Here is a 13,258-nt window from a genome sequence, read left to right as displayed (position 1 = left end):
ATGTTTGTGAAGTGTTCCTGTTTGCAGTGGGTTTCTAACAGCCTCTAAGAAATGTTTGTACTTCTGGTTTGCTCCTTTTCAAATTGTCTCAGTCTCCCTGTAGCAGAGACAAGGAACCAACAAACATAGGTGTGCCTTCAGAAATCCTGGAGTTAACAGAAGTTTCACCAAGCTTCTCACTCTCGGTCAGGCTGGCTTTGCCCCCTTGCCTCAGTCAGCTGTTAGAGCAGTGTGTTTGTGGTTATTTACACTGTTTATAAATCCCTGCTTTAATTCAGATGATACTTCTGGCATTGCTGGGTATTGGAAATGGCCCATGCTCGTTTGTTAATTAATGCTCTCATTTTACAGCTCTCTTACTGTCTGAGCTGTAAAAGGAAATACAAATATTTCGTGTGGTTTTGGGTGTTTGTAAGCTTTACATGTTCAGCTCGTCAGGAATGGGCAAGGCTTTATCCACCTTTGTGCTGTGGTTTTGTGGCAGGTTTCTGGTTGAGGTAGTGCTTGTTACTCATTCTCTCCTCTTGGCTGCTGTGGACACTGGCACTTTATCCACACTGTGGCTTGGATACTACAATGATGGTGCAGCTGTGGGGAGTGCTTGACTGGATTAAAAAAAATAATAATAAAAACCAAGCCAAACCAAACCACCAAAACACATCGCCAAAAAAACCCACCAAAAATCAAAACATAAAACAGCAACAAAAAAAAGAAACTCAATTCCAAAACACACAAAACACCTTTTTGGCCTCGTTCAGTTTGTCAGGAAGCCCCAAACCAGCATCAGGAATGTGAGAGGAGCCTGCTGCCGGTGCTGCCAGTGCCACTGGAGTGCTCACCAGCTCACCACTGGGGTTTATTGGGTTTGTCCTGCCCCAGGACTGGCTGCAACAGTAAACCCAGGAGATACCAGGCCATCCTGTGTTGATCCCTCTTCCCATCCAGAATCCAACTAAAAGCTTTTCCTCCACCCAATTAATTTTTCAGAATCACTGCAGTGTTTTTGTAAAAGCAATATTTCTTGAAAATTTAAGGAAAACAGTTTGGATATGTATAGGAAGTCAATCAGGTTTTACCCTTCCCTTCTTCCCAGGAGGAGCTTCTCTGCCTCCCTTCTCAAATTCTAGCAGGTCTTGAGCACTTCTGGATCTGGCCAGTACTCTCTAAGAAATGAGCTTGTTAAAATATACTGGCTTGATCTGTTATTTTGAAGTTTGCATTAATCCTTCCATCATTTTGTTTCCCTTAGAAGTCACTTTAAACTAGCCTAAGTATCTTGTTATTAATCAGTTTCTGGCTAGATCCTTAGTCCTTTAATCAACCTCTGAGAATCTTATGAAAAAATTTTGCACATCTTCTGGTGGTGATTTTTTCTTCTGCTTTCAGTAGATCCTTGTAATTTTTATTTTTTTTCTGGGTGGTTGTTTCATTTTAGATTGTTTTGTTGTTTTTTCTTGAGACAGAAGACCTTTTTAAACTTATGTTGGAAGCAACCTTGTAAATATCAAAAGTTCTCTAAATAACTACATCATCAGCTATGCAAGGTGCTACTGTTGGAGGGTTTATTTTGATATTAGTTAATGTATTCAAATCTGAAAATAACTGCTCTGCTTCTGCTGCTTCCTCTATTGCTATTTATAAATTTCTTATCTTGTCTGCTATTGGTCTGTGTAATTAACAAGCCATCAGTGGGAATTTTCCTAATCACAAAAGACTCTTAGGTGTAAGTACAAAACGGTCTGTGCCCAACTCTGAGCAGACAGAAAGCAGGATAACTTATCCAGGTGTCCTGTCCTCTTCAATCCTGACCCTTGTGTCCCACTCCCTTCTGCATCCAATCAGACACTTGAAAAAGTCAGGCTTTGGTGAAAAGGAAAGTTTGTTCAGTTTAGAACAGCTGGGTTTGCCAGCAGAGAATCCCTGACTGCTTGTGTTGTTCAAATGTGCCCTCCCCACAGCCTGGCAGATGCCTGGTGTGAAAAAACACCTTGGGAAGGAGCAAATGAGTTTCTGGTGGTTTGCTGGAGGTCAGCACCAAAACCTTCACATCCTCCTTGTGCATTTAGGGAGCAACTCCTTCAGACCTGGTGGTATTTGAAATTTCTGGTGTTGGAGGTGACTTAAATTTCCATCATCCTATTTAGTTCTTCTTTGAAAGAAGCCTCTGACTTTGAAAGGAGACAAAATGCTGCTTATGTTAAAAGCAGAAAGGGAAGGCCCCCTTGAGTACATTTTTCTCTGAACCTATTGTTAACTTCACTTTTGAAGTAAAATTTCCTTGGAAATACAGCACCTCAGAACACTCTGGAAGAGTCATCATTTTCTGGTAAGTACTTTTCCTGGTGAATAAGATAATGTTCCTCCTGGTGGGAGGTAGGAAGGAGCTTAAAACAACAATAAACCCAGAGCCTGCCTTACTTAACAGTGATTGATCAAACAGGGAAGGAGCAGCCTTCTTTCTTACAGCTTGGGGGTTCAGGTGTTATTTTCATATTATTGCTGCCAGGTTACAGCTTTTGTAACAAATGGGACTATTTTAAATAATCCCAGACTGCTGTCAAATAATCCCAGACTGCAAAATTCGCTGATATTTCACTCCAGCAGGAGTGGAGTATTGATGGGGAAAGAGCTCTTGGCTTCCAATGTTTTGTAAATGGATTTTTAACTCTGTTTTGGACACTCACCTATCCTGGTTTGAAGGGTATTTGAATCAATGACTTCATATTGCCAAACCAGGGCAAAGCTTCTTAGGTGAAAAAGCAGACCCTGACTTATGTAAAATTATACAACCAGAGAGGGGCTGATGAAAAAGAAATGATTTTATCTTTGTGATTATTTTAAATGTTCAGGCTTTTGCAGATGTTAGGAATTCAAATTGATTTTTAGTACAGTAAGTAATGATCCAGCATTTTCTTTATGTCAGGGAAGGTGATCTTTGGATTAAGCTGTGGGTTTTGAGTGCTGTTTTTTTACTTTGGCAGTCACTGGAGAGGAGCTCACCTGGGTTTCTGTCTCTCTGAATTTACTGGACAAATGCAGCTCACTAACAAGGGGGATGGAGAAAACTATTCCTGTTTTTGTTAGGTGCTGTGAATTTAAATTTAGAAAGATTAAGGATTCTGAAATACAGTTTAAAAGCATATGAACATAGCAATTACGTTACTTACAGAAAAGGGACTTTTTAGTATGAAGGAGATTAGTTTTAGAAGATGACTGTGTGTGTAATCTTATTTCAGATGAAAAGAGCCACAAAGCCTGATGCAAGAAATTGAGATTTGAGAACTCCTGTTTGATTAAATTATATATATTTCTCTGATCTGTCTAATTCTTGATAGGATATTAAGGGTATAATAATGGAATGTAAAAGAGTAGGACCACTGAATGATTATGTATTTAGTAATGTTATTTGCAGTTAAAACCCTGGGGAAGGGTTATGGTTGTGTGATCAACCTTGTATAAAAATAGCACGGTCATCTTATCCTCTGTGATTGATTTTGCTTGCCTTAAAGGAAGTATCTTTTAGGTCATCCAGCAGGCTGCAAACCACCCACTCTTACAGGTGGACATTACAGCATAATTCATACAAAATAAAGCTGATGATGGAATTACTGGTTCTGTAAAGATTCTCCTTGAATATTTTTTAAAGCAATGATGGTTTTCTGCCGTGCTGCACTGCTGGATGATGCAATGCTGTGTGTGCTGTCAGGGGGATTTTGCAGCACTTGAGAATAAAGCAGCATTTGGCTTTATAAGCAATATCTTTTATTGCCAGCTCTGTCCTAACCCTCCTCCTCAGCACACACTTCTTAATAAGTTAAAATGAGTGGCTTTGGTTTGCTTTGTTTTGGCATATGAAAGTGGTTACAGCTAAATCTGGAGCTGTGTGAAGAGACGTAAAACACTGCAGAAACGGGGAAGGTGCTTGTCTGAGGGAGGGAAATCTGGGGCAGTGGGTGTGTTAAAGGAAGGAACTAAAAGTCTTAATTAGATGAGAGTTACACCATTTTAAATTGGTTTTTATTGCTTGACTGGCTGTAGTTTTCCCCCTTATTTTTTGTTCTCTCAGCTTGCAAGTGACACCACTTCAGATGTTTTTGTTCATTAAGTTTAACTTTCGCTAGCAGGCAGGGGAGAGGTCAGGGCAACTCCTTGTTTCTTGTTTTTCAGCAGCAGCTTTTCAGTTCAGTTTCTGGAAGGTGCCTCTCTCCCAGCAACAGGAGCTTTTAGTAGCTGGTGTTGGGCTTTCTTTCACTGGCAAGGGACGCTGTTTGCATCCCGAGCGTCTCCTTGGGAGGATTCTGGAGCAGGGAATGTGTGAAAACAGGCAAAGATGTATCTTGAAGCTGTCAGCTCTTAGCAGTGAGCAATGCGTTCAGTTACACATCCCTGCAGCTACACTAGCACAGCCTGCTGGGACATTGGTTAAAAGTGATTGAATGTATTGACCATAATTGACAGAACTGTTGGGGAATTTTAATCAAATGTGATCAGGAGGAATGGAAGGAAAGTCATACTTTTGCACTGTCATTTCTCCTCAGAAAACCCGAGAAAGGAGTCCAGTACCTCATTGAGCGAGGGTTTGTGCCCGACACTCCCGTTGGGGTTGCCCACTTCCTGCTGCAGAGGAAGGGGCTCAGCAGGCAGATGATCGGAGAGTTCCTGGGCAATCGGCAGAAGCAGTTCAACAGGGACGTGTTGGAGTGAGTATTGTGTGGGGAAGGGGCGAGCCCTGCCCTCCCTGCTACATCTGCTGTCTCCACGGGTCACAGAAATGCTGTTTCATTCCCCTCTCCATCCTGTTGTTGGCCAGCGTGTTCCTGGCGGCCCTTAATTGTGCTAGTTACTTCATTAGGAGTCTGCACATGTGCTTTACACCTTGGAATGGGAAAACGCCATTTACACCAGGAATGGGAAAAGGGCTTTTGACACTCTTAACAGAACTTGCAATAATGGGAAGCCTGTGAGCATTATTGCAGAGCTGATAATAAAGTTTAGGTGAAGATTGGAAAGGGTGTGAGAAATGCCAGGCTCATTGTTTCACTTTGCTTTTGCATAAAAGGAAAAATAGTAAACTCAAGGGGAATAAATTACTTGCTGTTAATCTACATTAGCTACAGTGTTACTGGAAGAAAAATATGAGCTACTGCAATTTGTCATTGTATATCTATACATTTAAGAAAAAGCTTTTAAAAGTGGATGGTGCTTTCTGTGGTTTCTGCATTACAGTGCTGTTACTTGCAGTGATTCATGTCTGGTCATTTCAAAACTAAAAGCTAAGCTTAAAGGAAATTTATAAGCCTCTGATTTTAAAGCAGTCTTTAAACAAAGTATTAGAATGACATAGTTCATGTTTCTGATGATATTAAAATGGTTCCCTTTTATTCATTTGTCAGCAAGTATTTTCAGAGCAAGAAAGTAATTATTTCTCCATAAATGTTAACTGAAAGTCATGGCAAATGATGGGGAGATGAGAACTACAGTAGAAATAAGAGAGTATCCAAACAAGGTTATTTTTTCTCTCTGCAATTAAGAATGTTCCTAGACACATAGCCATTTGGTACAGATTATTGTGCCTGCTGCAGGCTGTCTGAGATATGATATTTTGAGCAGTATAAACTATTTATTATTGTTTGAGGCATTGTGATAGTTGATTGGTCTGGAAGCACGGAGATAATAATTATTTGTGGCAGTGGTACATCACTTACAATGACCAGACATTTGTCATTCCAGTGGTTCTTCAGTTAAAAAACACAAGGGTCTGCTCACATGTGCGCATTCTCATTGATCTGTTATTTTCAACCTCCCTTCACAGCTTACCTGCAATTATTCCAATTGCCGCTGAAAGTTTAAAAAAACAATTCCATGAATCTCCATCAGATGGAAAATTGAAAAGATTTTTCTGTTTCAAAATCTTCCTTTTGTACTGTGTTGATAGAAATGAAGAGACATGATGTGATTCTGTTTTTGTCCCAGCTGTGTGGTGGATGAGATGGACTTCTCCACAATGGAGCTGGATGAAGCACTCAGGAAATTTCAGGCCCACATCCGTGTCCAAGGAGAAGCCCAGAAGGTGGAGCGGCTCATTGAAGCTTTTAGGTAGGATGTGAAATAAATCCCTCAGTCACCAGAAACCTGCTGCTTTGCAGTCAGACCGCAGAACTGGGGAACTTGGGCTTATCCAAGTTACTTTTCTGATTATTTTCAGTGTCATCATGAGGTACAAACACTTTCAAATATGTCTTGTTGGGTTGGGGAAGGAGGTTGCTAAGTATGGAATAGGAAGTTTCATTTGCTGGTGTTGTTCACGTGTGCATTTGTATTAATAGAACTTTCTCAGAAGTTCTTTCTGGCATCAGTTGAAAAGATACTCAAGGATTTTTGAACATCTCTATAGAATATATTTGGATTTAGTAGTTTATATGAGTGGAATTAAAAGCCCATGCACTTTCTAGGGTATGTATACTCCTGACTTTTCATTAAATACTTCAACAACAGTGGGAGAAAGAGGAGTCACTTATCAGTACTGACAGAGGTGTATCCAGGGCAGGATAAGGTGGAAATCACCACACAGCAGTAAGCCAAAATCAGTGCTGTGTTCTTACCTGCTGTCGGGGTATTAATCACTGAAAAAAACGGGATATAGAAGTTAATGTAGTAAGTGAAGTTACAGTTAAGTAGAAACAAACTCCTTGCACGTTCAAGGATTGCCTTAGGAAAACACGTGGATGGAAAGTTGAAGCTGTGTCTGGAAAGGGAGCAGTAGCTTGCTGAGGCTCTGGAATGCAGCAGGTGGGTTATTTGGTGCATTTGAGCAGTGCCTCCCAGCCCTGACAGCCTCCCTGGTGTTCCCAGCCAGCGTTACTGCATCTGCAACCCGGGCGTGGTGCGGCAGTTCCGCAACCCCGACACCATCTTCATCCTGGCCTTCGCCATCATCCTGCTCAACACCGACATGTACAGCCCCAACGTCAAACCCGAGCGCAAGATGAAGCTGGAGGACTTCATCAAGAACCTCAGGGGTAAGAGACTCTAAGGGCAAAGCTCCTCAAAGCTTTTCCCTGTCGCTGTCCTTGCAGGGACACTCTGTGTGTCAACTTCACGCTGCTGTCACCTGGCTGCCATTTGGACAGACTTCAGTCATTTCTGTAACGGCAAAACCAGAATTAACTGTGTAATATTTTGTCATTTTTATCTTGCCTTTCTTGAGTGGATGGATGTATTGTCAGGACCTTTCATTTTAGGACCAGTAAAACCAAACTACTTTTGGTGTTCTGGAATTTCAGATCTTTAAAATGAAAGTCCTGGTTGGTGATTTTATTCCCTGAGATCTATACAAGGCAACAATGAACAAGCTGTGCTTAGCAGGTGTTCCAGCTTAGCAAAGTTTAAGTTAGGGCTGAGATTTTATTGTAAAATCCACAAATTCTCCAAAGGCCTGATATGCATCTCTTGGCATAATGCTGTAGTTACATTTGTGGAGCTAGCCACAGCACATTCTCTCTGAACTCCAGCATGCATGCCAGCAGTTCTTCATACTGCAGGCATTTCTGTAACAGGCTACCTTGCTGCAGTAAATCACTGCATCACAAAGGGTGGGCTGCAGAAGGCTTGGCCATGTGGCACAGAACAGAGGTGGTTTTGCTTGCTTCTATCTGCAAACAAATTGTATTTTATCACTGTATTTTTTATGGGAGCAGTTGTTGCACTGGGGTGACAAAATATTCTATCTTTGCTTCTGAAGGGGAGATAAGAGTTTATTGCTTTAAAACCTGTTTAAAAAAGAGACGTGCATCTCTCTGTCCCCAGAAAATCCAACTTTAAGTCACTTAGTGAAATTGGACTCCTTCCATTGCTATTAAAAATTCAAGATCAAGACAGTGTGGCATTTGTTAGAATGCCATGCCAATGATAATCACACAGTGCTAAGCAATAGTATTGGATCTGAGCTATTTTGTTGATTTGTCCAGACTAAACTGGTTCTTTCTGAAATCTTATATGAAATATTGGTTAAATAATTTTAATGCATTCATAAGGTTCTCACACAGGAAATTATTTCATGAACCTTGAGTAAGAGACAGAGGCAAAATGAAATGGTTCTTCTGCTTCCTCCTAGGGTTTTATTCCTAGGAGAATGTCATATGGAGGTTTTAGTATCTAAAAAGGAATTTAACTCATTGTAGCTTCAATATCAAACAGAGGTGTGTAAGGAAAAAAAAATCCTTTAGGAAATCAGCCTTTTTATGTCTTAGTTTTAGATGGCAGTTTTAAAACAAAAAATCCCCAAAACCAGGGTGATCTCCATAAATGTCTTGGTGTATGGGCAGCGAGCTTCTGGACCAAAATCAGTGTTTAAATCATGTTCACACCACTTCTGCGTGGCTGAGGCAGCACAAGGGCACACAGGAGGAGCTGGCTGGCAGCTGGGAGAAACCAGCACAAACATCCAGGCAGGCAGGCAGCACTGGGAGGGCAGGAAAACAGAGAGTGCCCAGGATTTTATCCTCTGTGTGGGTCAGATCCCTGCTAACAGCAGCTTGGCCCTGCAGGCGTGGATGATGGTGAGGACATCCCGCGGGAGATGCTGATCGGGATCTACGAGCGCATCCGCAAGCGTGAGCTGAAGACCAACGAGGATCACGTGTCCCAGGTGCAGAAGGTGGAGAAGCTCATCGTGGGCAAGAAACCGGTGAGTGCCCTCTGCTCTGCCACAGGGCACGGGCAGGGCAGGGCAGAAGAGCTGGGCCACAAATGGCAAAGGGCAGGAACTGTCAAAATCATTCCCTGTGAGCTTGACTGAAATTCTGGAGTGTCCATCCAGATGAATTTTGGTTTTGCAGTCACGGGTGACATGATGACTTCAGGAGTTTTGAAATCCTTTATTGTGAAGCTTTACAATTCTGAAATATCTGCATTTTAGGCAGTTCTCTTGCTTATTTCTAAAGAATCAAAGTGCTTTTTTAATGTGATATTGTAGAGAGGCTGTATTTCAAAATGTGCACTGTCAGTTATGGATCCATAATTTACAAGAGTAACAGAGAAGTTCTGTTCACATCAGCATCTTTGTCACCTGCTCAGCTTCCTCCATGACCTGGGATTTGTAGGGGGACATGGGGTAATTTTATCTTAGGACACATCTGAAATCAGGTCCCAGGGATTCTGGTACTGGGTTTGGGCATCCAAAGACAGGATTGTTGTGGGAAAAGTCCTGAAATATTTTGCTATTTAAATGAATCTTTAAAGCATCTCTTTTGGAAAAGGAGAGAGAAAAGAAAGGTCACAGCATTTTGCCTCTGAACGTGGATCTCAAGATTCTTCCTATTACTGTTAAAGGGCTTTGAACTGTAATCTCTTCTCAGACAAGCCTTAGTCAGGGGAAGGGGGAAGGGAATGAGGGACCACCAAAAATCTAATTTTGGCCTGTTTACAGTAAAGAATGCACTGAGGAGATCTCTTTGAAGAAGCAGAGGAAAGAAAGCAAGGTTTTTATAAAAGCTTGAATCTGTTTTTGAGAGGAAGGGAAATAAATATTCTGAAGTCAGTATTCATGCACATAATATGAAACTTTGTTTCTGTAATTGGGATTTAAGTTTATATACAGGCTTCTGTGGGAGATCTTTTCTTTCCATGTTTCTTTTTTTTTTATTCAGACATGTGGCAATTCAAATCCTAAAACTAATCCTGACCTTGTAAATTAAATGGGATTAAGAAAACGATGCCCTTGTTGGAGTCCTAGCTTGAAGGATTCTTCTGGTGGGAGACTTTTTAACTGTGTGCAAGGAATTTAGGGGAACAGGCAAGAGTCTTTATTGATAGCTCTATTTGTTTTTACTTTATAGGCATTTAGTCATAGTCAGAGCGTGCCGTATTTACTTGCTATGATACAGTTCTGTGTTTCTCTGAAGTTTAATCAACTTGTATGTGTCTTTCTACTGTAGATTGGATCTCTGCACCATGGACTTGGTTGTGTAGGTATTCCTCTCCTACTCCTTCAAAATTTATAGTCATTGTAACTGGCAGCATTTTTCTAAACTGGAAATAAGACATTCTGTTACATTTTAAAATTTTAAATTACTGATGTTCATTCAGGCAAAATTTTTGTTGTGTTATAGTAAAAACTCTCCAAAGTATAAAGATTTTCTTAAAAATTTATTTCCCAAGAGGCTGCTTAACTTATTGCCAAGGGTCTTCTAGACCTTTTTAGTACACTTTTTATTTATTTGAAATATTATTATCACTGTAGAAATTAGTCAGTAAGGAATAAACAAATAATTAAAATCACAGTTTGCACCTCACCTTCCACCTGAGCTGTGGTGTGTTTATACTTTCTGGTCCATTTGAGAATTTAATGATACTCTGGAAAGATACTGCCAGTTAAAGTTCACTTCTGAATGGTAGATGAACATTGAAAATATTGATTCCAGATTTAAGTTATAGGCATGGTCAGTAATAAAGATAAACTGTTCTTATAATGCACCAGTTTATGGATTTCTTTAGGTGTTGTTAATGAGATCTCATCATTGCATTTGAAAGAAATTAAGTCTCACTTGTCAGCTTCAGATTCACCTTCAGCAGGCATTTCCAATTAGAAAATGGAAACTCATCTTGATTTTCTTGCTGGCTTGAGAAAATAAGACAGATTGAAAATGCATTTGCTTTGTCCTGATGTCACCATTTTCTTGGTATTAGGGAATGAGCAAATTGAATTAACTTGGTGGCTGACAAAAAGTGACTCACAGCATCTCACAAAAGCTAAAACTTGTGTTGCATCCTATCTTCTAATGATAATAAAAATGCTCGTGGAAGGAACTTTGATGAAGTTTGAATGTCCTGCAAGTTTGTGGCATAAATTCTTTATGTTCCTGTTGTTGGTCCTTTGATGAAAAGGTCTAATGGGCTTAGAGGTAATAATATTTGAAGTGTTTAAGAAAAAAGGTTCTGTGTATAAAAAATGCTCTTTCTTGGTTAGAAGTTGTTATATGAACCATGAATTTTTTGTATTATTGCAGGTGCTCTCTCTCCCCCACCGGAGGCTTGTTTGCTACTGTAGGCTGTTTGAAGTTCCAGATCCAAATAAACCTCAGAAGCTTGGATTGCACCAACGAGAAATATTTTTATTTAATGATCTTCTCGTGGTATGTATTTCCAGGCAGAGAGAATGAGGTATTCAGAAATCCTATCTCCATGAAATCACTGGCAATTAAGTACATGAGCATTCCTAAAAATAAATATCTGTTATCCTCTATTCCAACAATCCTGGGATGATTAAGAGATTTATATCTTAATTTTTAAAATTCTGTATAATTTGCTTTTAAACTGAAGTCTTTTATTAATGGCTAAACTCTGCAAGAAGGTATTTGATGCAATAGCTTTTACTACAGAGAAAAAAACCTCACCTCCAGTTCACCCATTGTCCGAAAGGATAAACAGAGACATTATTTATTCCATGAACAATGAATTCAAGGTACTTGTGGAAAACCAAAATTACATCCTACTTTGTGTTCCCCAGATGTTCTGTGAACCAGATCTGTTTGTGCATTGAAATAGGAATAGGATCTGTTGAAATAGATTTTACAGCTGACTTTACTTTTTAGTGTGTATTTACCTTCACAGACTTTACCTTGACCCAGTCTTTTAAAAAGCAGACACACAGGACAGCTTGGAATTATTTGGTTGAATTGCTCTTAAAAATAGGAAAATTTGTTGCACTCCATTTGGAATGCACTTGGCCGTTACCTGAAAACTGAGAACTACACCAAATATTTCATATTTTGTTAGGAAAAAAGCACATCTCATCTACACAATTGTACTGTGTGTGGTTTTTTTTCTCCCTACCTGCAGACCTTAAAACCAGGAATTAAATAAAAAACAATAATCCTTTTGCTTCTGAGTATAACCTAGGAGCTGTAAATGGGAGCTTGAGTGGAAGCTGATGGAACATTGTTTTCTGCTATTTTTTATTACTTACTCAGATATCAGTAGTTCTATCAAACTGTTTGGGGAATAATATCGACCAAATTTGTCAGAGTGGTAGCATCTAAACTTGGGGGGTTTACGGACAACTTAAATGTATTTTCATTTTTTGCTAGCACAGAAAGGATGCATCCAAAGTATTCCAAAAGTTTTGGAATTACAAGAAGTAGAGTTCTGGAGGAGAGAGAACACAAAAGCTTTGTGTCTGGAGAAAATATTAAACCTTCTGCTTTAGAGAGATGATGCTGCAGAGCTTTGGTTTGTTCAGTAGCAGGAGATTAAATACATCAGTTGCATTAAAACAAAGGAAAAAAATGACAAGATCATTTTTTTCTGACAGATTTCTACCTTTCTTTTAAATAAAATGTTTTCTCTTATGCTAATTCTTCAGAGCAATAATTTTCCACAGGCACATTTGGCAGAATGAGTTTCATTTTGTTTATCTGACACCTTTCAGGTGACCAAGATTTTTCAGAAGAAGAAGAACTCTGTTACATACAGCTTTCGACAGTCCTTTTCCCTCTATGGAATGCAAGTTCTTCTCTTTGAGAACCAGTGTAAGTATTTCCTCTCTTTTTAGAAGACCACTTTGTTCATAAATAAAACAAAAATGGTGTAAGGAAAGGGCTGGACAGGACTTGATCCTGAGTTTAGGAATAAAATTGCTCTGGATTTAACTTTGTTCTGACGTTTAAAACAAGATGCTGTCAGTATATAAGCCAGAGTTTTTTGGTTGTAGTCAGGAGCCAAATCTCCCCAAATGTGTTTGTGATTACTTGTAAAGAATAAAAGGATTGCCAAGGAAAAAAACCATCTGTTGCTGAGTCAGTGGTACCTTTAGCTGGAACTGAGTGATAATAAATAATGACTCTTATAATGATATCTGTAATTCAAAACACTATTTATTTATTTTCCTGATTTATGGTTCAACTTTGCCTAGATAATGTATGCTACCTCAAATTTAAATACATAGCACAAACTTTCATTTTCTGACACCTTTTGTTTATGTCTCTTACAATCTACATCAGTCCAATATTCTTTTTATCTTTAGTTCTTCTTGGCAGACAAAAACCCAAATAATTTGCTAAAATCCTGTTTCTAAGCCCAAATGCAGCATCAGCAGTGACAGCAGAGCAGAGCTGTTGGTATGGTACACAGGGAGACAGCCTGACTGAATTCATGGTTTGTGACCAAACCTTCACCCCCTGATAAATTGGGTACAGCCCAGTGTGAGCTGTTCCTGTGCTGTTCTGTCATGGAAGGTTCTTAGTTTTAATTTGTCCTTGTG

At 39.6% G+C, this 13,258-nt stretch overlaps 1 protein-coding gene across 15 annotated transcripts in view; it reads left to right on the top strand.

Annotated features, from left to right (window-relative positions):
* IQSEC1 (IQ motif and Sec7 domain ArfGEF 1) overlaps positions 1 to 13,258 on the top strand; it is a 281,230-nt gene that overhangs the window by 252,033 nt on the left and 15,939 nt on the right. For all 15 annotated transcript variants that reach the window (XM_038149056.1, XM_038149061.1, XM_038149059.1 and 12 more), the window contains 7 exons: positions 4,539 to 4,700; positions 5,974 to 6,096; positions 6,853 to 7,019; positions 8,547 to 8,686; positions 9,936 to 9,965; positions 11,007 to 11,132; positions 12,428 to 12,527. In XM_038149056.1, coding sequence (XP_038004984.1) covers positions 4,539 to 4,700; positions 5,974 to 6,096; positions 6,853 to 7,019; positions 8,547 to 8,686; positions 9,936 to 9,965; positions 11,007 to 11,132; positions 12,428 to 12,527 — 848 coding nt within the window. The remainder of the gene's footprint in view (positions 1 to 4,538; positions 4,701 to 5,973; positions 6,097 to 6,852; positions 7,020 to 8,546; positions 8,687 to 9,935; positions 9,966 to 11,006; positions 11,133 to 12,427; positions 12,528 to 13,258) is intronic.

Source organism: Motacilla alba, chromosome 12 (genome assembly GCF_015832195.1).
Source record: "Motacilla alba alba isolate MOTALB_02 chromosome 12, Motacilla_alba_V1.0_pri, whole genome shotgun sequence".
Taxonomy (NCBI): domain Eukaryota; kingdom Metazoa; phylum Chordata; class Aves; order Passeriformes; family Motacillidae; genus Motacilla; species Motacilla alba.
The sequence above is the reverse complement of the archived record's forward strand: the minus strand, read 5'-3'. Positions and strand labels throughout refer to the sequence as shown.